The sequence below is a fragment of the Giraffa tippelskirchi genome, chromosome 8 (genome assembly GCF_054371585.1).
Source record: "Giraffa tippelskirchi isolate mGirTip1 chromosome 8, T2T-mGirTip1v1.2.pri, whole genome shotgun sequence".
Taxonomy (NCBI): Eukaryota; Metazoa; Chordata; class Mammalia; order Artiodactyla; family Giraffidae; genus Giraffa; species Giraffa tippelskirchi.
Window position 1 is genome coordinate 113,853,748 of NC_137282.1, and position 25,856 is coordinate 113,879,603.

The following is a 25,856-nucleotide window of genomic DNA, read 5'->3' on the forward strand; positions in this document are numbered from 1 at the left end:
TGAGCTACATGCAAAGCTGGATCTAAGGGTCAGACTGTGTCGTCAGAAATCTACTGACGCTAGCATCATTCTCAGGCAGATTCCTCCTAAGTGATGATGAGGTGGTCCCCCAGCAACTCCAGGTTGTGTCCTAACCGCAGAGCAACCTCAAGGAAAAGAGAACTTGTTTTTCTCAAGGTCGGAGCAGAAGTCCCAGGGCTGATTCTTAATGGCTATGATTGGCCTGGCATGAGTCATGTGATCACTCCTTAACCAGACACCATGGACAGTGGTACCCAGCTTGGTGTCTAAAGGACTATGTTGAGGTGGGAAAGGAGGTTCCCAGGAGAAAAGTCCAGGCACTCTGGTTGAGAGAAAGGTGTATCAACAGTAAAATAATGATACAGCAGGGAAAGGAGAGGGTGGGATGAATTGAGTGAGTGGCATTGACATGTGTACCCTACCATGTGTAAACGTAACTAGTGGGAAGCTCAGCTCAGCTCTCTGTAATGACATAGAGTTGAGGGTGGAAGGGAGGCTCAAGAGGGAGGGGATATATGTATACTTGTGGCTGATTCACCGTGTTGTATGGCAGAAGCCAACGCAACACCGTGAAGCAGTTATGTGCCAATTTAAAAAAACTTAAATGCAAAAAATAATGATGTCTACTGTAGTTGTTCAGTCACTCAGTTGTGTCTGAATGTTCGTAACCTCATGGACTGCAGCACGCCAGGCTTCCCTGTCCTTCACTATCCCATGGCATTTGCTCAAAATCATGTCCATTGAATCGGTGATGCCATCAAACCATCTCATCCTCTGTCGCCCCCTTCTCCTCCTGCCCTCAATCTTTCCCAGCATCAGGGTCTTTTCCAATGAGTCAGCTCTTCACATCAGGTGGCCAAAGTACTGGAGTTTCAGCTTCAACATCAGTCCTTCCAATGAATATTCAGGGTTGATATCCTTTAGGATTTGCTTGATCTCCTTGCAGTCCAAGTGACTCTCAAGAATCTTCAGCACCACAGTTCAAAAGCATTGATTCTTCAGCACTCAGTTTTCTTTATAGTCCAACTCTCACATCAGTACAAGACTACTAGAAAAACCGTAGCTTTGACTAGATGGACCATTGTCAGCAAAGTGATGTCTCTGCTTTTTAATATGCTGTTTAGGATTGTCATAGCTTTTCTTCCAAGGAGCAAGTGTCTTTTAATTTTATGGCTGCAGTCACCATCTGTAGTGTTTTCCACTGTCCACATGGTATTTATGTTCATTTATGCACGTGCTGTCTCCCCAGCTCACTCCCCACTCGTGGAGTCAGAAGCCTTGCCCATGTGCTCCTGCGCCTCTAACAACACCCAGCCCCCGTGTTTATTTGTGTTTCTAGATGGCCTTCACACGTGTATGTTTTACATGTCAGAATCGCCCTGTAACCACAGATCATTTGTGCAAAGCAGGAATGGATGTGCTGATCCCTTATCCCTTGAGTACCCAGGTGATGTCCAGGGCCACCAGAGTCCCCAGCCAGAGGCCTCTGACCTCCTGTCGTCACCTTGGTTTGCCTGAGTTTGTTGTCGACGTATTATTTTCTGTGCGTGCTTCAGTTAGTGACAGAGGTTAGACACATGGCCCTGTGGTTTGTAAAGTGGTTTCCCGTCTTCTGCTTTATCGGAGCGTCACTCCGTCCTGGTAGGCAGCAGAAACAGATGCTATTAGCCCACCTTACAGATGGAGAAACTGTCACAGAGGGAAATGATGGCTTGGCCCAGGCCCTAACTGGGGGAAGTGACGTGATGGCTAAGCTTATGCGAAACGCGCGAGCTGAGAGCCACAGCTTGCTGAGACTTCTGACAAATCAAAGTTTTAAGAATGATGCTGACAAAATAGCCAGCCCGATGGCTCTCTGAATTGAGTAGAGAGTAAGAAATCCTGAAAATAACAGCATCTCCTGAGATAAGCAGGGGGCTTATGTTTTCCTAGACTTGGTTTCCTGTGATCCTTTGCACAACTCTCAGAGGCGAGGGTATTCTACCCATTTTACTGAAGAGGAAGCTGGGTCTCAGAGAGGGCGAGTAGCCTGTCCCAAGTCATACAGCTAGTCAGGGGTAGAGCTGAGAGTCAAACCCAGGCCTCCCTGCCTCTAACCCTTCTGCTTTGCTCTAGAGTCCTGGCGATGGAGAGGCTGCGTCGGTGTTAACGGCTGTCTCCATTCCTCCCTGCAGGTCTACATCATCCGGGTCACATGGTCCAGTGGCTCTACGGAGGCCATTTACCGGCGCTACAGCAAGTTCTTTGATCTCCAGGTAAGGATGTGGGGTCTCCAGGGAGCTGCAGGGTAGGAAAGAGTGTATATGGACCTACTTTCTGCTTTGACTTCAGAGCCTGGATCCTCACCCACAGTGGATGCACAGTATTTATTTCCTAGACTTAAAAATGATGTCCATGTGCTCAGCTCAGCAGCGCATATACTATAAAGATGTAGAGAAGATGAGTCTGGCCCCTATGTAGGGATAACACAAATTTGTGGCACATTCCATATTAAAAAAAAAAAAGGTGTCCATCACTTTGGGGACATAAGTGATGGGCTGTATTGCTTTTGCTTTGATATTCAGTATTTTTCAAATAAAAGAAAGGCTCCTGTTGACTGCTCTAGAACGGAGGCTAATCTGGAAATTGCTTGTGTTTGGCTTTGGCATTCAGATCTTAAACTTGTGTAATAGTGTTTGCTGGTGTGTTATGTGTGATCAGACTTTGTGGGGCCATTCTGCTCTCAAGACAGGCCCAGATCTTCTCCTCACCTTGGTCTCCTCTCCCCATCAGGCTCCATGTTTAGCCCCTAAAACACCGGCTGTTGTTTGAGGGCGTTGCACTTGCCCTTTCCTAATGCCAGTCATCATCTGAAATGCCTCCTGCACCCTCTAGCCCCTCATCAGCTCACCGCCCATCAGGACTCTCATCCCCTGGAAAGCCTGGTCTGACTTCATTTCCCAGCCAGCGAGAGCCACATCTCCTGTACCCCCACAGCTCTGTATCCCTTTGTCCTGACTCTGCTGAAGTTGTCTGTCCCCCTCTAATCCACGACTCTTGTGGGCAGGAACCACATCATCTTTATCCTCTCCCTCCTTCATGTTTTACTCAAGGACGCTGTATGTGGCCAGTCAGTGTTTGTGAATGAATGAATGAACAAATGAACAAAGGGATGAACTAATATCCTCACTGAGCACCACCAGTCTTGTAGGGAGCCCGTGTGGACAGCTCCATGTAAGCCCCTCCCCACTAGGGCAAAAGAACTCTAATCCATGGATCGGTAGCATTATCCTGACATCACCAAAGGCCAGCAAATCAGAGCAAGTGTATCTCTATGAGAAGTCACAGTGCCTGATATCATGTAGCAAATTTCTTTAGAAAACACAGGCCTTAGGAGGAGATGGGAACTTGCTTGGCTTCCTGAATCCACAAGTGTTCCTTGCCATGTGGTGAGGGGCTCACCTACCTGACGGGCCAATGTAAGGCCTCATGGAGATGACTGTCTTCTTTTCCTCTGTACCAATTAGGCTGCTTTTGTTGCAGATGACAGAAACCCAACTCAAACTGGCCTAAGGACACAGGAGGATTTCGGGGACTGTTGTAATAGAATGCCCTGGGAGAGGGAGACTGGCAGGCTTCAGGCACAGCTTGACCCAGGGTTTTCCACTGTGTCCTCTCGTCCAGCTTCTCTCTTGTCCTGGATTCCCAGTTCCCTTGCATTGGCTTTATCTCAGGTCTCATGTGGTTGCAAAATGCTCTGGGCTCACACTCAGCAGGAAAGAGTGAAAGGTCAGTTCACAGAAGTGCCAGCAAACACAGTGTTTTATAGGCTCATCTCTAAGCCAGTCAACAGGGCTGAGGAATGTGATGGCCCGTGGACTTATCCAGTCCCTATTCTGCCTCTCAGTCGCGGGGCTGGGGACTGAGACGTGGTGAGAACAGCTGTGATCCGGGGTAGAGAGGGCACTGCGGGGCCGTCAGAAGAGCCCTTGTCCTCCGCACACCAGCCTGACTCTGTGCCTCCCACGTTCTTTCTGAAGGTTAGGTGATATTAACCACAGGCCTCCTTGGTTGAACAGACCTAATCTGTTCCTGAAAATGTCAAATAGAAGATTTTCAGAGCCTGTGTTCCAATATTTTAAAGGGGGAGGAGCAATGTTAATGTGCTCTGAACCAGTTTCCCCAGCATCACCAAACAGTCTACACTACAAACTGCCAAGAGTCACTGCACACGGGCCAGCAGTTACCTAACTACTTAGAAAGTAATGAACTCAGTGATGTTTTACCTTCACTAGGCAATAAAGCCAAACAGTATCATATACAAACAATATTTTTCTTCTGGTCCACAGCAAACGTGTACTGAACGTCAATACCCAAAGAGGCTCTGTGTTAAAGATTCTGAGATGTTATGTAAAATGGACTTGGCAGGGGACTTCCCTGGCAGTCCAGTGATTAAGACTCCACGCTTCCACTGCAGGGGGCGCGAGTTCAGTCCCTGATTGGGGAACTAAGATACTGAGATCCCACAAACCATGTGCCTCAGCCAATAAATAAATCAAGGAAAGAGCAGACACAGACATGGGGGGGGGGGGAGGGCTGACCCTGGGGCAAAGGCGGGGAAGGTGATAGCTGTAATGCCCAACACCTCCAGACACCATGAGGACTCAGTTTCACACCTCAGTCCTCTGTGAAACTGATGGAGATCCACACCCTCTTTCCCAGACACAAGGGTGATTTATGCAGACCCATTATGGCAGATTTCCAAAGCATAGGTGTTGGATAAATATTTTGCAAGTTGTTAGACTGATTTTTTTTTCTATGCACTGGGGGGAGTGGGGAGTGCTACCTGTATTTTGCTTTCAGAGGCCTCTTCCCAGCCTGATGCATCCAAGAAGGAGCTGAGGGGGCAGAGATGAGTGAGTGGGTGATTGCTCGCCTAGACAATAATGGCGTGCACAGAGCAGACCCCCTCCCAGCTAGCTTAGGCAGATGGAAGTGGTGACGGATTGATGAGAGGAGGCAGATGTGCCCCCATGGAACCCAGAGCGAGGAGTGTAGTTGGCTTCACAGGGTCCCGGAGCCAGCAACAGAATGACCCTCCAGAAGCCCCCAGGCCACATGTCACATGGCCAGAAACTCTCCTAACAAGCTCTCTTTCCTGCCAACCCCTCTGGACCAGCTTCCTCTGCTGGCCCATTGACCCACATCCCCCAGTCAGCACCTTCAATCCCGAGGCAAAGCGCCCTTCCCCGTGTCCAGGTACTGGAGTTTGGGTGCCGATTCCCGTGTCTGAGAGAGAGCATCTGAGTGTCAGTGTCTGGGGTCAGAGTCTGTGGCCCGAAGGGTGGAGCGGGTGGGACAGCATCACCTGGAGGAGGAAGTTCCATGGGAAGAGGGCAAGGAGGAGGCCCTGGCGGCACGGATGGAGATGCTCACGGCTGCCCTTTCACACTCACCCTGTGGGCCGGGCAGTGTGTGGGGAATTTGACTGGGTCATTGATTTGCCCGTTCCAGCTGAGCTCAAGGCTTCTGACCTTGACTTCTGAGGTTTGACAGACCTGGGTTCACATCCCAGCTTTGCCTTTTCAGTCTCAGCTTGGTGTCACCGCTGTTCCTGAGCCTCAGTTTCCCCAGCCTCATGTGAAGAATGAAAGCGCTTTGCTCGCATCTCTCGTGCCAGTTCACGGAGCGGTGCCTGGCTTGGTGGGCAGTAGCAGTCATCTGCTGTCACTCTGCTCAGATGGGACCTGTCCAAAGTGACATCATGAGGGGACATTCGAGGCGGGGTTGGCTCCCAGGGCGCCCTGGCCCAGAGCCTGTATTCCCTCCACTCTCCTGTTCTAACTCAACTTTCTTACTTCTCCCAGAACTTAAAAGTGAGCTTTCCTCCCCGCCTCGCCATGATAGGTAATAATTGGAGGTTTACTGTGACATAAAGCCGCCTGAGACTCCACTCCCATAACAAAGTCGTCTAGAGGCAGGGCTTAAGGGAGCTTTAAAGAGTTCCAGATGGGCAGCTGGAGTGGGAGAGTCCTGAAATTCCAGAGGGGCCTGCCCTGCCTCCAACCCCATACCTGACTGGGGGAAACTAGAAGTCAAGGCAGGAGCCCACCCGCCAAAGTGGGCTGATCCCAAGGCCCAGGCGAGGAGGAGGCCAGCCCGCATGGGACCGCAACATCCTAAAGTCGGTGATTTCATGACTCACCCCACCCCCACTCCTGTCTGGCGAGTAGCCTTGGCTTTTTCAGAAGCAGCTTGGCTCAGAGTATAGGGGACAGTCGATCTCTCGTGGAGGAGCAGCTCGGCCAGTGTGGCGTAATGGAAACAGCAGAGGACTCAGTCAGGAGACTTGGGACCCAGCCACCTATGCTGTGTGGCCATGGGCACACCCCTTAACCCCTCTGTGCCCGATGGTGATTTCTTCATCAGTAGCGTGGGGGTGGCGATAGTAGAAACAGCTGGCATTCCTGGGATGTTGCCCACTCAGCCTCGAGATGAAGTGACTTGTTTAATCCTCATGTCAAGCTTATCAAATAATACAGATGAAGAAACCCAGGCTCAGAAAGGTTCAGGCATTTGCCCAAGGTCACACAGCCAGTGAGCATTAGAGCTTGGATTTGAAGCTGGGCAGGCAACGCCAGGGTCCACAGTCTCAGCCACTCTGCTGTCCTGTGCTCCCCTTGTGAGTGACTGCTTCCCAAGGCTCCTCTGGAGTTAAAAGTGATGACGTGTGTCCGGAAGAGGCAAATCCATAGAGATAGAAAGCAGATTAGTGGTTGCCAGGAACCAGAGGGAGGGAGAAGGGAGGAGAGCCTGCGGATGGGTACTGGGTGTCTTTTGGGGGTGATGAAATTGTTCTGGAATTAGATAGTGGTCATGGTTGCACAACCTTGTAAATATACTAAAAACCAGTGAATTGCACACTTTAAAAGGGTGAATTTTATGGTATGTGAAGTATATCTGAATTCCTTTTTGTAGAAAAGTGATGATGTGAGAGAGCAGTTTCTGGGCTGTCAACCCCTCAGCAAATGTCAGCTGTTGGGATTATTGATGGGCGTGGGTTGCTGCTAGGAACTGGCATGAAGATTAGAGCAGGAGATGATGCCAGTTTAATAGAGTGGTTAAGATCCTGGGCTTTGATCCAAATGCTGCCACTTCCTGGCCATGAGACCTTGTTTTAGTCAGAAGTGTTTTAGTTACGGATGACGGAAACCTAGTCTGTATGGATTATTCAAAAAGAACATTGATTAGCTGAATGGAACTGAGAAGACTGAGGGTGCTTGGCTTCAGGTATGGCTGGATCTAGGAGCCACAGCGTCAGGGAGGACCTGCCTTCCTCTAGTTCTTGGCCTTCTCTGGGTCCAGACAAGGTGTTGACTGGTATGGTGGTGGCCATAGCTCCCAGCTTAATCGAACAACTCAGCTCAGTGACTTCAGGGAAAAACAGAAAACCCAGCGGTTTCAGCACAAGTCTTAGGGGTTCATCCTGGGTGACCAGCCAGGAACAGCCCAGGAAGTGGAGGAATTGCATCACACCCATGCTTGCTGACTGGCAGAGGAGTAGAAGATCCCCCAGAAGAAGTCAGAGACTTGCTGCCAGAGAAGAGAAGATAGCCCGTAGGCGACACAACAGTAAATGTCCCCTCTGGTGGGGGCAGGACACGTGGGCAGAGGAAAAGGCCTGCACAGAGGCCGCTGGGGTAGAAGGAAGAAGCATGACTCAGGCTCCTCTGTGGGAAGAGACTCACAGTTCCCAGCAAGAAGGTCCCCTTTGTCACTTTCTGGTGACAGTCATGCCCTCTGCTACTGGTTGACATCTGGCCATGCGACTCATGTGAGGGTGTCAGCGGGAGAGCCCTGGGCTGGGAGTCGAAAGGCCTGGTGTCCAGCCCCAGTCCTCTGTCTGACCAGCTGTGTGGCCTTGGGCAGGCCCTTCTGCCTCTCTGAACCTCCCTTTCTGCCCTCATCTAATCCACTCTGGAGAAGCTCGCAGAGTGTAACGAGCTGGCCTCCGAGCAGGGCACTGAGCGGGGCACAGGAGTGCCCGAAGAGCCGAGGACAGACCCTTGAGGAAGTGTGCTTGGTTGAGCAATGTAATAACAAACAATATCGGTGGCTGTTTACTAAGACATGCCAGCTGCCTGATTTATGCACCATTTCATATAGTCCTCGGGCTTCCCCAGTGGCTCAGTGGTCAAGAATCTTCCTGAAGTGCAGGAGGTGCTGGTTGGATCCCTGGGTCAGGAAGATCCCCTGGAGAAGGGCATGGCAGCCCACTGCAGTATTCTTGCCTGGAGAATCCCATGGACAGAGGAGCCTGGTGGGCTGCAGCCCACTCCAGTATTCTTGCCTGGAGAATCCCATGGACAGAGGAGCCTGGTGGGCTGCAGTCCATGGGGTTGCGAAGATTCAGACATGGCTGAAGTGACTGAGCACACACACACACACGTACATTAAGTCCTCACTTACAGGCATGAAGTCAGATGGGGGAAGGGAAGCTCAGAGAGGCAAGAATCACGAGTCTAGAAAGGAGCCTGGGTGGTATTCAGCCCTGGGCGTGGCTGAGTCTGAAGCCTGTGCTCCTAACCACTTACCCCCACCTCCTGGAGGCCCAGGATTGCCTTCGAGTCTGTCTCCTCATGGAGTTCTGCCCTTTGAAGAGAGCTGCTCTTTGAAGGCCCGCTTGGCACATCCTTGTGAGATTCAGGTAGCATCTGTCCTGCGGAGGGCTGCTCTGAGCAGGACATGGCCCCTCACAGACAGACCCTGAATGTGTGATGGATCTTTTCTACCCTATGCCTTGCAACCTTTGCCCACTGAGTTTTCCCGGGAGTTCACTGCATCCTCAAGGCTGAGGGTCATGGTTGTCCCTGGAACCAGGGCTTCCCTCACGGAGGGCACAGTTAAAAGTTTGTTGAGCCAGACTCCAGATATTGTCTGTCCCCGCGTCCTCTGTCCCAGCCAGGGAACTCAGGCAGGGCTTGCTTCCTGGAGGAGGTGACAGCTGAACAGAGTCTTGACTATGAGTAAGGAGTTGCCCCACCGACAGGGTGGGAGAGGTCATTCCACACAGAGGACACCACGTGTGCAAAGATGCAGAAGCGTGAGAGAGCTTGGTATCTTGCAGAATTCCCATGGTGCACGGAGCCAGGAGGGTCACCCCGCCAGGCAGGGAGCTGGCGAGAGAAGCACCAGCCACTTGTGTCCTGTAAGCAGGAACCCTCCACACTCAGGGGACTGCTTCTGGGCGTGGGTACTTTCAGCGGGGTCCGTTTCCCAAACATAGCACATCACAGAGCTGAAGGCAGGCTGCTGCATCTTGATCTGAGCCTCTGTTTCTCCCCAGAGAAGGGAACTGAGACCCAGAGGCCAGAGAGGCTGTCCCATGTCATATGGCAAACATCATTTGTTTCCACTTTCTGTTGAGATAGGACAGGCCTATCTCCCTTGTGTTCGGCAGCCCCTGACGCACTTCATGAGCTCTGGGAACTGCCAGAAGCCCCCAGGCTCCACCACGGAAGCCACAGGGAGGGAGTGTTTTCTCCTGTCTTTTCTGGGAGCAGGTGTAGGAGGGGCACAGCTGAAGCTCTTGCTCCGCAGGCAGGCCGTGCCCAGCTGGGAAGACTTCCCGGCGAGCTCGTAGCCAACACTTGGCCTGGGATTCCACCAAGCATCTTTACCCAGATACTGTCTTTGCTGGCTCCTCAGACACACTTTCTTTCCCCAGACATTACCTTCTGAAATTGGGGTGTTATACACACCAGCATATTTGTTCTCTTGTATCTGAAAACCATTGCCATATTGATGGTGTAGAGCTGAGGACATATAGGAGTTACCTTTCTTCTCACAGCATCTGTGGGAGAATTGATTCCAGGGCCGCTCCCTTTCACCCCCCAACGGATACCAGAGTCCAAAGATGCTCAGGTCCCTCGTATTAAATAGTGTGCATGCGTACTCAGTCACTAAGCCGGGTCTGATTCTGTGGTCCCCATGGACTGTAGCCCACCAGGCTCCTCTGTCCATGGGATTTTCCAAGCAAGAATACTGGAGTGAGTTGTCCTTTTCTCCTCCAGGGCATCTTCCTGAGCCAGGGATCAAACCTGCGTCTTCTGCATTAGCTGGTGGGTTCTTTACCACTAGTGCCACCTGGGAAGCCTATTAAATAGCGTAGTATTTGCGTATAACCTACACACATTCTCCTATATAGCTTTAAATCATCTCTGCTGCTGCTGCTGCTGCTAAGTCGCTTCAGTCATGTCCGACTCTGTGCGACCCCGTAGACGGCAGCCCACCAGGCTCCTCCATCCCTGGGATTTTCCAGGCAAGAGTACTGGAGTGGGGTGCCATTGCCTTCTCCGTAAATCATCTCTAGGTTACTTATTATACCTAACACAATGTAAATGCTATGTAAATAAAAGTTAAATGCTATGTAAATAGTTGCCAACTGTAATAGAATCAAGTTTTGCTTTTCTGGAACTTTCTGAAAGTTTTTTTCCCTCAAATATTTTTGATCTGCCATTGGTTGAATCTGCAGGTAGGGGACCTGAGGATATGGAGGGCCAAGTGCAATTCTTTATTTGGAAAACAGAAAGAGGGAAGGTTGTATTGGTTGATTGCATCTAAGGCCCAAACCAGGGCCTGTTGCCATCACCTGGAAAATAATTTCTCCTTTTCTAGACAGTGGCTGACCAAACCAGTTAACCAGTTCTTCATTCATTTGTTCATCCATTATTCATTCATTCTTTGCACATATATATCCCGAGGGCCCAGAGGGCCGCCCAGTAAGGGGATCAGGCTGAGAACATGCTGTCCTGACTGACAAGGGGCCATAAGAAGGAGAGAAGTGGGGCAGTGGACAGACAGGATGGACAGCGGGCTCCAGTGGAGACCAGGACATGCCGACATTTAGGCAAAGCAAGCTCATCAAGGGAACAGAATCCCCAGAGGCAACCAACAACGTACCGTCAATGATAACTGCAATCTGTGAGACTGCTGTTTGCAAGGAGAGGCCATCAAAGCCGGGGAGCTGTTTTGCTTTTGGTCTTAGCATGTCCTGCTCTGAGAACCACATGGCTGCCCGGCAGCCTGCAGCTGCCTGGGACGGTCACCCGGGCCCTTCCCCACTGCCTGCCCTGGCTCTTCTGGGACATGGAGCCTTTGTCACAGTGCAGGAGTGTACCCCTCCAAGTCCCTTCTGCCGCTAACACAAACCACGTGTGGACCTCCACGCCAGCCTCCACGGTGTTTTCCTTGGACAGCCTGTCTCCTCTCCCTCCACCACAAGCTGCGTCCTGAAAACTGCTGATGGAGTGTTCTCCCATTCCCTTGTGATGTGGCCGCTTGACGTGGCTCCCTCTCCCTTCCTACACCCCAGGCTGACTCACTCTCCTCCGGGGTTTCCAGTCCTCCTCACTCTCAACACCACTTCCTTTCATTCTCTGAGGGGTGGGGCGTGGACCGCCCAGTCACCAAGGGTGCCGTCTGCAGTCGGACTTTGCCTGGCATGCCTCTGGTCCTGCTGGGGCAGACAGCCTGGGGTCCCCACAGAGGGTCTGCAATGCTGCCTGTGTCTGCTTCAAAGCCTATGGGTGCCAAATGTGACAGTTCTCTGGCTAGAAGCAGCTTGTGGCCTGTGAACCCCAACACACTAAGACCTAAAGCCAAGTAGCTCCCAGGCTTTGACTGCCTCTCCTGGCAAATAGCAGTCATACAGATTGCAGTTACCATTGATGGGATAATAAAGAAAATGAAATAAAACTAGATGGGGCTAAAAGAGGAGAATGAGTATTATAGTCTAGCCCTGTGCTATCCAATATGGTAACCACTAGTCATGTGAGGCTACTTAAATTTAAGTTAATTAAAATTAAATAAAATTAAAAGTTCAGTTCCTCCATCCAATGAAGGTTCCACCTCCAACTCAGGAGCTCCTTTTCAAGTGCTTCATAGCAATCCAGGGCCGATGACTACTGTAAGGGACACCACAGATGTAGAACGTTTCTATCATCATAGAAATTCTACTAGAAAGCCCAGCTCTGGCCACTGTGGGGAGCTGGATAGTGGGAGGAGTTGGGCCAACCTTAAAACACAGCCTCATAGTGGAATATTATTCAGACCTAAGAAGGAAGGAGATTGCAGTGCATACTACAATATAGATGAAACTTGAAGACATTATCTTAAGTAAAATAAGCCAGACACAAAGGACAGACATTTACATGCAGTCCCTAGAATAGTCAGATGTATAGAGATAAAAAATAGAGTGGTGATTGTCAAGGGCTGGAGGAGAGGAATGGGGAGGCAGTGTTCAATGGACATAGAGCTTCAATGTGGAATGGTGAAGAGGCTCTGAAGATGGAGGGGGGCAGTGGTTATACAACAATGTACTTAATGCCACTTAATTGTATACTTAAAATGGTTGAAATGATTGATTTTATGTTGTGTATGCTTCACCCCAAAACACAGTCTTATAAAATGCTGATAATTATTCCCAGATAATCCTCAGAATAGCATTCACTGCGGGCAAAATGCAAGGAGGGGGCGTTCCTTGTTGAGCACCTGGTGTGTCCCCAGGCGCAGGTCACATGCAGCATTCATTTACACAACCACCCTGCCCAGCAGGCTGCATCCATCGTTCTGCAAATGGTGACTCAGACTCGCTGGGCTGGGTCTCTGGCCAGGGACACACGGCTGGCATGAAGAAACATCGGGATTAAACCCCAGGGCTGTCTGGTCCCCAGGGATAATGTCTGTGGTTAGACTTTGCAACATTAAACCCGAGACTGCCGCCTCAAATTAATAATACCTGCCCCAAATTAATACCACTTGGGGAAACACTTCAGCTCTTTGAGCTCCACTTATGTGGGTAAAAGCAAGTCAGGACAGAGGGTGGGAGAATAACTTCCTGACAGAGCGGTGAAGACCATGGGGCAACACAGCAGTGGGCTGGGCCTCTGAGCCTGTGTGCACACTCAGACAGAAGTGCAGCAGAAGCCTAGACGAGTGGACATAAGCAGCGTATGGTTGATGGATTACCGGGGCATACCTTCTAAAAAAATGTTCCCCTGTATTCCAACATTGTCTTCACAAATAAAAGGAAGAAGAAGAAAAGAAGATGCATACATGCTAAGTCGCTTCAGTCGCGTCTGACTCTGTGCGACCCTATGGACTGTAGCCCGCCAGGCTCCTCTGTACACAGGCTTCTCCAGGGCAGGATACCGGAGTGAGCTGCCATGCCCTCCTCCAGGAGAAAAAGGATAGTGTTAAGACAAAACTAATACACTGCCAAAAAGACTCTGCAGCTGGGACTGATTAATCACTCTGCTTTTAAAAAGAAAGCATACTCCACCTGTGCATGGAATATGAAACTTAGCCTGGTCTCAGGCTGATTTTTCATGTTCATGTGACACTTTGAAGCTGCCTAAGAGAGTGATCTTAGGGGAAAAGAAGAGGATTTAGGTTAAGATATCTGAACTGGCTGCACCACCACTCAGCTGTGTGACCTCAAGCAGTTCACTGAGTCCTTCTGCTGTGTAGCTTCTCCATCTGTGACATGGGGGTTTGCATTGATTTCATAGGATTATTCTGAAGGACAGATGAATCCAGGTGTCTGAGAAGGCTTGTTAGCTGTAACGTTCCTAGTCATTACTAATTATTATTTGTTATTAGTAATGCAGTGGCTCAGTGGTAAAGAATCCTCCTGCAATATAGGAATCACAGGGGTCAGAAAGATCCCCTGGAGGAGGGCATGGCAACCCACTCCAGTTTTCTTGCCTGGAGAGTCCCATGGACAGAGGAGCCTGGCGGGCTACAGTCCACAGGGTCACAAAGAGTCGGACACGACTGAAGTGACTTAGTGCACACACTCGTGCATTAATAATGTGAATATTATTAATCAGGGATACTTTGCAAATATCTGAAGTTGCCCCTATTTCCAGATTTCATTTACGTGCATTCATTGGCTTAGCCAATTTTTATTGCATGCCTACTATGTGTCAGCACTGAAAAGCTCTTAGATTCAAAAAGGGAAGCCTGTCCTTCCAGCAAGTCCTTTCCAGGTGCTGGTAAGCCACAGTTCCCCATCACTGCACAGCATAGCACAGACTAGGGGCCAATTGGCAATCACAAATAAAACCACAGCCTCGTGGGCAGCCCTTCAGGGTTGCCAGCCAAGTTGAGGGTGACTACCCCCTACCCAGGGGTGTCACACTAAACAGTACTAAGGAGGCAGGGCGCTCCTAAATGACCCTGTTTCCTGAGTACTGGGGAGCAATCCTTTTTAATTACCGCTGTAGCATCTCAGAAGCAGGTGATGCAATGGCAGAGAAGCCACAGGCTTCTGTCTCGGTCCCTGCCCCTTGCTGGCTGCAGGCCCATGGCAGGTTCCTTCACTCCTCTGGACTTCAGTTCCCTAGGTGGTGATGGCCATCTCTTGAAGGGGTATTCTGCAGATTTCGTGAGAGGATGTGTCTGAAGAATCTTAACTGTGCTTGGCATGTATACATGTTTCTCTGCTCTCCCACTTCAGGCCTCTCCTCCCTCCCATAGCTGTGCTTATTTTTCCCAGGCAATTCAAAGCTGCTTTCATGCTATCAGAGGGATGCATCTTTTTTTTAATCACAGTATAGTTGATTCACCAACTTCCCTGGTAGCTCTGTTACTAAAGACTCTGCCTGCAGCGCAGGAGACTCGGGTTCAATCCCTTCGTTGGGAAGATCCCCTGGAGGAGGAAATGGTTACCCACTTCAGTATTCTTGCCTGGAGACTCCCATGGGCAGAGGAGCCTGGCAGACTACAGCCCATGGGGTCGCAAGAGTCAGACACGGCTGAGTGACTAAACCATCACCACATAGTTGATTCACAGCTTTATGTTAGTTTTAGGTGTACAACATAGTGATTCAGTATTTTTGTAGATTATACTTCATTATAGTTTTCTACAAGATAATGGCTATAATTCTCTGTGCTACACAGTATATTCTTGTTGCTTATCTGTTTTATGTATAGTAGTTAGTATCTGTTAATCCTATACCCCTAATGAGCCCCTCCCTCCTGGCCTTTCTCCCTCGGTAACTGCAAGTTTGTTTTCTATGTCTCTGAGTCAGTTTCTGTTTGGCATATACATTTATTTGTATTATTTTTTAGATTCCACATACAAGTGATATTGTTAATATATAATGTTTGTCTTTCTCTGACTTATTTCACTAAGCATAATATTCTCTAGGTGCATCCATGTTGCTGCAGATGGTAGGATCTCATTCTTCATGGCTGAATACTATTCCACTGCATGTGTGTGTGTTATATGTATGTATATGCATACACACACGCCCCACACCATCCTAATCCAGTCATCTGTCGATGGGCCCTGGGTTGCTCCTTGTCTTCATTATTGTAAATAGTGCTGCAGTGGACGCTGGGGCGCATGTATCTTTTCAAATGTACGTTTCCGTTCTTTTCAGATATACATCCAGGAGTGGAATTGCTAGGTCACATGGTAGTTCTATTTTTAGTTTCTTGAGGAACCTCCAGACTGTTTTCCATAGTGGCCGTACCAATTTACATTCCCACCAGCAGTGCACAAGGGTTCCCTTTTTTTCCACATCCAGAGGGACACATCTTAAGATCCAGGGTGACTTTCTCCTTGAGGTAAAATGATGGACAGGTTTCTCACATTCGGCCACCACTGTGGGAGGCTCAGGACTCCCTTTTCTTCTCCTTGAATCCTGGGCCTGCATACTAATCAGACTGGATTGAGATACTCTGCTCTGAGACATAGAGAACAGACATGTGGACACAGCAGGCGGGAGGAGAGGGTGGGGTGAGCTGAGTAGTGTTGACATATATTCACTACCATGTGGAAACTAGGCAGTGAGAAGGGCTGTATAGCACAGGGAGCTCAACTCAGTGCTCTGCGATGACCTGGAGGGGTGGGATGGGGAAGGGGAGGGTGACTCAAGAGGGATGGGATGTATGTATGCACAGAGCTGATTCACAGAAACTACCACATTATAAAGCAGTTATATCCAATTTTTTTAAAAAGGTACGATGCTATGACAGATTGCCTTACTGTACACAGGGTTTACTTCTCACTTGGGAAAGAAAGACTGTCCATTAGAGGGTGTTGGCGGCTCTGGGCCCCCACTCTAGGTTCCTTGCTGACACAGAAGCCACACTCTGGAGCGTGGTTGTCACACGGCAGGCAGAACTGGAGAGCGATGAGTCAAGTACCCCTCCTAGCTCCTTTACCCCGAAGTGAGCCATGTCCCTTCTGCTCACCTTGAATTTGCCGCATCTCATTTCAGGGGGGTGGGGAGGTAGGAATCTACCACATGCTGAAAGGAAGGACCAGAAATCTGGTGACAGCATTAATGACCACCACATCCCAGCTTTAATCTGTAAAGCAACGCTGGTGGTGGGTATCATTACGGTCAACTAAGGATGAGGCACAAGATATGTCACTTCCCCAGATCACAAGTAACAGATCCTGATGATTTTGTATATCCAATCAGATACTTCACATTAATTCCTTAAAATATCAGAGATGCATTTGCTGTTATCAGAAGACATGAAAGGTTTTTGTTTGAGGGTGTTCCGTCCCTCTTCTTCCTCTGTGCCCACAGCAGCCTGTACCACCTCTCACGGTGCTTCCTACACCATCCTTCAATGATCAATTTACTTTTCAGTCTCTCCCTAGACTCTGAGTCTGTTCATTGCTGCACCCCACGTGCCTGACTCAGAGCTAGGAACGAAGCTGAGCCAACCAGGGGAATTCTTCCTGCGGCAGGAGTGTGTCATGATCTCACAGGTGTAGACCTAACCAGATTAACTGAGTCTCCATGGTTTGTTCCTGAGCACCACCTGGCAGTTCTTAGGAAACAGGATGACCTGCCATCCATGGAATTTGGGGGGCTCTAGTGGGCGTTGTTGTTCATGCTTCAGGTCCTGTGACTGGAGCCTGTGGGAAAACTGAGATTGGTCTCTCCCAGCCCTGAGCCTTCACCAAGCTGCCAGCTGTGGATCTAGAGAATTGTTTGTATGGAGATCCTAGGTCTGGTTAACTTTGTCTTCCATTAGTTTGGGTTTCTGGAACACTGAACAAAGTGAGCTTTTCTCTATCAAATCACGTAGTTCACTTAATTCCTTTAAACTGTCAGAGATGCTTTTATCATTTAAAGGCTTTCATTTTGTTATTCTTCCCATTTAGATGCAGATGTTGGACAAATTTCCCATGGAAGGAGGACAAAAGGACCCCAAACAGCGGATCATTCCGTTTCTCCCCGGTAAGTGAGACGCGTGCTCTCAGATGAGGCCTCTAGGCTCTCATACAGCTCTTGGGTCTCTCCCCTCTTTGTCCCTGTCCATATTGTCCCAGTGAGCAGACCTCAGTCATTTGTAGAACTCAGTGCTTAAGAATACAGGTTTTGGAGTTAGATGCTACACCATTTACTAGCTGCGTGACCTCAGGCAAGACACTTCACCTCTGGGATCCTCAGTTTCTCCCATCTCTGGGAGTAGGGACCTCCCTGATGGTCCAGCAGTTAAGACTCTATGCTTCCACCGCAGGAGGCATGGGTTCAATCCTTGGTTGGGGAACTAAGATTCCACGTGCCACGTGGCAAGGCCTCCCAAAATAAATTAATAATAAAATAAAAGGAATAATTCAAGCTCATGTAGACTGTGTAGTGAGTGGCATCTATTTTAACGACTACTGTATTTGTTTTCTATTGTGCATAACAAATTACTACCCATTTAGCAGCTTTACAATGACACCCGTTTATTATCTCACAGCTCTGCTGGTCTGAAGTCCAGGCAGGCTCAGCCAGCTTCTCTGTTTAGCATTTTAAAAGACCAAAGTCAGGATCTTGACTGGGCTGGCCCCTTACCTGGAGGATTTAGGGAAGAATCCCTCTCAACCTCACTCAGGTTGTTGGCAGAACTCAGTTCCTTGCAGCTCTAGAACCTAGATGCCTGTTTTCTTCCTGGCTGTCCGCTGGGAACTCAGCTTCCAGAGGCTGCCTGTATTCCTCATCCATCTTCAGGCTGGCAACAGGGCATTGACTCTCTCCCAGGCTTGGAAGCTGTCTGACTTCTCCCACCTGCCACCAATGGGGAAAGTTGTCTGCATTTAAAGCCTCATGGGATTACCTTGTACCTGCTTGGCTAATCCAGGATAATCTCCTTCTCTTGAAATGAACTGAGGCATATCATGTAACATGATCCCAGGAGTGAGATCCCATTCTGTTGACAGGTGCTGAGATTAAGAAGAGACATCTTTGGGAGACATTTAAGAAATTCTGCCTGCCTGCCCACCTACCACAGCCACCAGGCACCTTTTAAGGGCCAGGCTTCATGCAGCCATCGCTGGTTCCTGCTCTCAGTACATCCCCCCCTCCAAATTCTTACCAAAGAAATAGCATCAGGGCTTCAACTCAAAAAAATGAGCTACCGAAACCAGTGTTGTAGCTTCCAATAATAATAGCTACCATTTATTAGATGCCTGCTGTGGGCCAGTCACTGGGCTGAGTGCTTTCATTAGCTCGTTTAGTCCTTAGAACAATCCAGCAGGGCAGACATTACTGTGCCCACTTCGCAGATGAGGAAATGAAGACTGAGGGAAATTATGATCCCTTGTACCAATGGCAGAGCTGGGATTCAGACACAGGTGTGGCAGGCTCTAAAATTGATGCCTGGAGTCAGACACCGCAGGCTCAAATCCCAGTGTCCCTAATCATCCACTCTGTTCTCTTGAGGAAATTACTTAAGCATACAGTTTCATTTCTACACTTGCACTTTGGAGATCATAATGGTACATAAATGATAAAGTTGTTCCGAGGATTAGATAAATGCCTGATGTGTAACTAGCAACAAGTAAGCACTTACTACTACCTTTCTGTAGAGATAATCAGCAAATTGACAATCACCCTAAATCACAAATATTTGGAGCTAGACTGGCCCTTAAGTCTTTTTCATTTTGAGGGGACAAGGGGGCAAGCGCCAAGATGGGGAGACTCTGAGTCACCCAGGAGCTCATTCTCCCCTCTCCCACTCCAAGATTCTGCTATCAGCATATCACTGTGTCCTTTCAAATACTGTCATTGTTGAGTGAGTTTAGAGACAGGGTAGATGTATTTGCCAGGCCCCCATTTACTGGGAGCATCGTTTACCTAAAAAAATTAATGTTTTTAGTTCTTCCATGGGGAAAGAACACTGGAATTTTTTCCTCTATTGGAGATAACCCAGTGTGCCAGCTGCAGGAGTCAAATCTCAGGGCCCAAAGCATGTGCTTTGGAGTCCAGCGGACCAAGTCCTGTGACCTCCTCAATCACACAACATCTCCCACCTCTGAGCCTCAGTTTCCTCATCTGTTGAATGGAACAGTGACCCCTGCTTCATAAGCTTCTCTCCCTGGCACATAGAAAGTTCTCAGTAAAGGCAGAAACAGGGTCCAGGGACATTCGTTTGGAATTTCTAGGTATTTTGTATCATGGAATCCTACTTAAGTGATCCATCTGGATATTCAAGTTGAAATGGGCTCTAAATGTATATTTTTCTTCAAGACAGGAAAGGAAAGCCATGAGTTAGAACTCTGCTGGATGAAAGGCAAAACGAGCTCTGGAAAAACTTCCCAGAACAGGGAAGAACTTGAGCCGACCCTCTCCCCAGCCCCTGAAAGCTTTCGTGGTTACGTAATCCTTTTCCACCCATGAGTGCATGGAGATGCAGTTCTCAGGGACTCGGCTCCATTGTCCCTGCTCAGGAGACCCACTTGCAGCTTGGAGAGGCCCCGCTGGGCCCCAGGACCCCTGGAGCATCCTTTATCAGCCCACCTCTTAGCTTTTCTAGAGGCCAAGGCCAAGGGCAGGGACGGGTGGGAGAAGTGTCCCCCCTCCGAGGGGTCAGTTTTCTGCCAAGACTGCCGCGTCAGCAGAACAAAAGCAAGTTTCTTGTTAGCACAGAGGCGGGGGAGGGGAGGGGAGGACAGGCCTGTGCAATTTTCCATCCCAGCAAGAGCTGGGGAAAGCCAACTTGGCAGAGGATGCGGCTTGAAAAATAAGAATTACAGTTTGGCCTTCCTCCACTATGGAAAACAAAAGCTTACTCGTTCCCACCAAAGGCCCTTCTCTCCTCTGAGGACCCTTTCCATTCCAGCAAGGCTGGCCTGCCGGGGAGGGCTGGGTGCAGGCTCGCTTGCCTTCCTTCCCCACAACTCACGCAGAAACACTTGGATGCAGGCACAGGCCAGGGGTGCTGGCCACGCAGTTCTGCCCCCCAGCCTGAGCGGTCACTCCAGCTCTGCTGCGGATGAATGATAAAGAGCCTGTCGGTGACAGGTCTTAAGAAACCAGGTTGGGAGTTGACGAAAAGACATGTGCCCTTCCTAGTTGAGTGTAAGGCAGTGCCCTGTAACCTTTTTTTTTTTAAGTAATTACCCTTTTTTAAGCACCTGCTACTGCTGCTGCTGCTAAGTCGCTTCAGTCGTGTCCGACTCTGTGCGACCCCATAGACGGCAGCCCACCAGGCTCCGCCATCCCTGGGATTCTCCAGGCAAGAATACTGGAGTGGGTTGCCATTTCCTTCTCCAGTGCATGAAAGGGAAAAGTGAAAGTGAAGTCGCTCAGTCGTGTCCGACTCTCAGCGACCCCATGGACTGTAGCCTACCAGGCTCCTCCGTCCGTGGGATTTTCCAGGCAAGAGTACTGGAGTGGGGTGCCATTGCCTTCTCCGTTTTAAGCACCTAGCAAGGGCCAATCCCAGTGCTGGTGCGTCTTGGAGATTACTAAGACATAGAGGCGGTTCTCCCTTTTTGCAGATGAAGGGACTGGGGCTCCAACAGGTAAATGCATTTCCCAAGGCAGCGCAGGAAGGAAGAGGACCCCCTGGGATTGGCCCGGTGGCCTTGCTCGTCACCCCAGAGCCTCTGTGTGTCTGCCCGGCACACGCTAACCCTGCCACAGGGCTTCCTGCCCCCTGTGTTGGGCCGGGCACCTGATGTGAGCCCAGAGACTGGTCCCACTGAGGCCACATGGGAAAGAAGAGACACTGCTGTGTCGTGCCCCCAGGAGACCCTGAAGGCGCCTGTCCTCTGTCCTCTCCCAGCCCCTGCAGGCCAGGCCTCAGGCAGGTCGTCTCGGGTGGTGGTGCCCCGAGGTGGCCTGCGCTGTTCCCGCAGGCCAGGGCCAGCACCACGCCCGTGTAAATACTGCGAATCTGCTCGAAGCCTCCTTTGGAAGCCTGTACACCCCACTCTGCCCATTTCCTCTGATTTTATAGAAGGGGAAATTATACCAAACCGAGACCAAGATGTTTTTGATAAGGACTCCTCCTCCCATTTTGAGAAATGGATTAGAGGCAGGAAGCCTTTGCCCTGTGGGATTTCTCTTCACAGGCACGCTTTTTTTTTTTTTAAAGGCTTAGAACTCTCCTAGAGATTCTGATCTTCAGGTGGTCCCACCTGTGAGGGCGGTAATTTGATTATCACAGTGACTGTGGCTGGGGTGGGAATGGCAAGGCCAGCGGGCTTCTCTGGATTGGAGGCCAAGGATGCCAAGCCTCCTGCAGGGCAGGGGCCCCGTTCCCCTATTGGGAAACATGACTGTCAAGTGAAGAAGGCAGGCCCCCTGCACCCTGCACATACGGGGCTCACGCAGAGCCTGCGCCGTGGGAGTAAGTGAGGGAAGGCCATCAGTTCTAGGGAGGCCAGGTTGCAAACCCCTTCCCACTTCCCTGCATAATTTCCTTTTCTCGTTTTAAATGACACGAACGTTTTTGATTCCAGAAGTAATCAATGTTTAGGGTAGCGACTTTAGGGAAAGTATAAAGAACACAAGAAGGATTTGCCTTCCACCCTCAGAGACAAGCACTTTGAACTGTGATGCATTTTCCTCTAGATTTTTTCTCTCTTCTAACAGGCGTGGCATATCAGAAATTTGACTGATTCATCAGAATTAAACCCGTCACCACTATAAAGAAAGGAGATCCTCGTTATTAAGGAATATATATTTCATCTCCTTGTGGGTTTTCTTTAATTGATGGAAATGAGCAAAAAAAGGATGACTATTAGGTGAACCATATCTACCTAATTTCCTGATTGTGCCCTTTTGCCTAAGAGCAAGTTGTCCGATTATTTTACATGTGACATTAAGCATATGGCCTCTTTGGGTGCAAATCTCCTGACCACCTTGGATTGCAAATCTTCAAAAGTCAAGAGGCTGTTTCCCGTTATCCCTTTCGATTCTGTCCTATGACAAAATTCTTTGTGGACCTTTCCTGCCATCTTGTCCCTGCTCACCCAAACGTGACCCGGGCAGACAGCAGTCCCTCCAGCGCCATCTCTCCTCGCCCTGCCAGCTTCGTAACCCAAGTTTGTCCCCATGACCTACCTCCTCAGACCAGAAGTAGGTGAAGTCCTCCTTAGGTCTCCATGCTCTGCTGTCTGGAGGACAGTGGCCTGCCCGTGCCGTCCTCTTTGAGCCCTGGAGGCCCCTGGTTGCCCTGCATAAGCATGGCGTGGGGGCTTGTCCCCATCTCCCCACTCCTCGGCCCTCCTTGCTGTCTTACTTCTGATTTTGCTTGCCCCCTGTCTGCGTGGTGTGGCCACACTGGATCTTCATTGCCTGAGCCTGGCCGCCATCTCCCTGTGAGAAGAGGCAAATCAGAGGGAACCCACAGATTTGCTTGAAACAAACCTCACCTGTAACGTTTCAGCCTCTTGGATATTTCCCAAGACCCTTGGTGGCACCATTTATATGCTTACCTTTGCCCGTGACCCACATCCTCTGCCTGTGTGTCACGTTGGAGGCTCTGGTGTCACACCCCAGCACTCAAGTGGCACCAAGCAAGTAGTAAGTGGACCTTCTGTTTGTGTTCAGTGTGGGGGGAGGCATGGAGCCTCTGCTACCACACCGACTGGGGAAGGGATCGGAGGGATTTGTCGTCTTGGCAGGCAGAATCCACCTTCATACATTGATCAGACATGAGTGAGTGCCATGTGGCGGGGGCACAAAATTGACTAAAACCCAGTCAATCCCTATTTGGGCAGAGCCCCATGACTAGTAGGAAGGAAGAAGAACATGCAAATCATCAGTGTGATGTGTACAATTAGCAAGAGACAGGAACTCTTTTTTTCTTTTTTATTGAAGTGTGGTTGATTTAAAATGTTGTGTTAATTTCTACTATACAGAGAGTGACTCATTTATACATATGTATTTTTTTCATATTCTTTTCCATTATAATTTATCACAGGATATTGACTATAGTTCCCTGTGCTATACAGCAGGACTTTGTTGTTTATCCATCCTTTATGTACTTGTTTGCTCTGCTAATCCCAAACTCCCAATCCACCCCCACCCACAAGTCTGTTCTGAAAAACACAGGAATGCATAACCCATTTGAAGTGGGTAAGAGTTTCCCAGCAGGGATGGTGGGTGAGGTTGGATGGGGAAGGTATTCCAGGAAGAGGGAAAGGCAGGAATTACGAGAGGGCAGAGCACACCAGGGAAACGTCAGGTGGGAGCAGGAAATAGACAAAGAAAGAGGAGGGGAGGAGGCTGAGCTGGTGGGGGACGGCATATCTGAGTGTTCGCTGAACTGCCCACACGGTCTGAGAATGTTATATTTAGACAGGGGACCTCTGATGATCAGGTCTTCCTGCCTTGCTTCCAGTCTCCCTTATCTCACCGAAACTTAACCACTAAGCCCCACTCCCTCAGACGCTTGTACTAGAGCTGTGAACAGGGTTTTGGGGGACCAGGCGTGGGGTCACCCAAACCCTGTGGATGAGCAGCAGTGGGTCTTGATGGCAGCCAGGAATTTAGGGACCGCTTCCCAGATGGTGCAGTGGTAGAGAATCCGCCTGCCAGTGCAGGAGACCCAAGAGGCAAGGGTTTGATCCCTAAGTCGGGACGATCCCCTGGAGTAGGAAATGGCAACCCACTCCAGTATTCTTGCCTAGAAAATCCGTGGACACAGGAGCCTGACGGGCTACAGTCCATGGGGCCCCAAAGAGTCAGCCCTGACTGAGCACACACACGCACGCATACCAGAGGCAGGCACGTGCTCATCCTCCCGGGCTGCTGAGAGCTTGTCACCGCTGCCTCACAGCGCTGTATGCACTCTCGTCCTCTGCAGGCAAAATTCTCTTCCGACGAAGCCACATTCGGGACGTAGCTGTCAAACGCCTGATACCGATAGACGAATACTGTAAGGTAAGTCGGAGAAATTCCAATATTTCCCTGTCTCTCGTCTTCCCCTTGATAGTTTTTTTCCCCCCTTCTCTTTTTCTGACTAAAGGATGCCCATTGTGAAAGATCTGTACGGGTGAAAGAAATGTAAAGAAATTAGAAAAACCAATCACCCATGATCCTTCAACTCAAAGGCAACAATCATGAGGGTTTTTACATATTTCCTTTCTTTTTGTGTGCCTTTCATTATGACGTTGAGACCATCCCAGATGTGTTATTTTTGTCACTCTTTCTCTTTTCTTTTGCATTATAAGAATTTCCCATGCTATTAAAAAATCTCCTTGAACCTGCCGTTAGTGGCTTCATAGTATTCCATTGTGCAAGAATGTTCTAGAAGTTTTTCAGCCAACTTCTGTTGTTGGACAGTGCAGCTGGCTTCCAGTCCTTTGAATATTCTCAACCACATAGAGCCTGTCTGCCTTTTGCTTTTATTTCGTTTGATTTGAGGTTGTGGTTGCAAAAGAAGCCTATTTTTCTTTTATTTAGCTTCCCTAATCTTTACTATTTGTTTCTCTGACTCAAAATCACTAGCAGTTTGATTGGAGAAGGTGGGAATAGCAAAAACTGCCTTAAGATGGAGCGGTGACTGCTTTCTCCCCCTAAGCTCAGGAGCAGAGCAAGTATGTTTGCTCTCTCCACCTCTCTCTGTGTTTTCCTGGAGATTGTGGCTGGTGTTAGCAGGCAAGAAAAAGAAATAAAGGGAATACAGATTAGAAAGGAAGAAGTTTGGATTTCCCTGGTGGTCCAGTGGTAGGAAGTCTGCACTTCCAATGCTTAAGGCTCAATCCCTGATCAGGAAACTAGGATCCCACATGCTGTATGGCATGGCCAAATAAAAGGAAGAAAGAAGTACAACTGCCTTGATCACAGATGACATGATTCTACTATAGAAAATCCTAAGGGATCCACAAAAAACCTGCAGAAACTAATAAATGAACTTAGTAAGATTATAGTCTACAAGACAAATATTAAAAAATCAATTGCATTTCTGTATACTAGAAGTGAAAATCCCAAAAATGAAATTAAGAAAATAATTCCACTCACAATAACATCAAAAAGAATGAAGTAATTAGGAATAAATTTAATAAAAGAAATACAAAGTTTATACACTATAACTGCAAAACATTGTTGAGAGAAATTAAAGAAACTAAATTAGTGGAGAGACATTCCATATTCATGGATTGGAAGACTCAATAATGTTAAAATGGCAGTTCTCCCCCAACTGATCTACAGAGTCATTATAACTCTGCCGAAATCTTAATAGGCTTTTTTGTAGAAATGAACAAGCTGATCCTAAAGTATAGGGGGAAGTACAAAGGGCTCGGAATAGCCAAAACAATTTTGAAAAAAAAGAAAACAAAATTGTACTACCCATTTTCCAAACTTCTTATGAAGCCGCAGTAATCAAAATGGTGATACTGGTTTAAGGAGAGGCACATGGGCCAGTGGAAGAGAATTGAGTCTGTAAGTAAACTCTTCAGATTTATACTCAGTTGATTTTCAACACAAATACCAAGAAATTCAATGGGCAAGGGTAGTGTAGTCTTTTTAACAAATGATGGGATCATGGGATATTCATATGCAAAAAAAAATTTTTTTAATTAAATTGGACCCTGACCTCACACA

The 25,856-nt window shown here is 48.9% G+C and overlaps 1 protein-coding gene across 3 annotated transcripts in view; it reads left to right on the plus strand.

Annotated features, from left to right (window-relative positions):
• The window catches only part of SH3PXD2B (SH3 and PX domains 2B), a 117,295-nt gene that overhangs the window by 31,383 nt on the left and 60,056 nt on the right, over positions 1 to 25,856 (plus strand). For all 3 annotated transcript variants that reach the window (XM_081520705.1, XM_081520706.1, XM_081520707.1), the window contains exons 2-4: positions 2,196 to 2,276; positions 17,195 to 17,270; positions 24,118 to 24,194. In XM_081520705.1, coding sequence (XP_081376831.1) covers positions 2,196 to 2,276; positions 17,195 to 17,270; positions 24,118 to 24,194 — 234 coding nt within the window. The remainder of the gene's footprint in view (positions 1 to 2,195; positions 2,277 to 17,194; positions 17,271 to 24,117; positions 24,195 to 25,856) is intronic.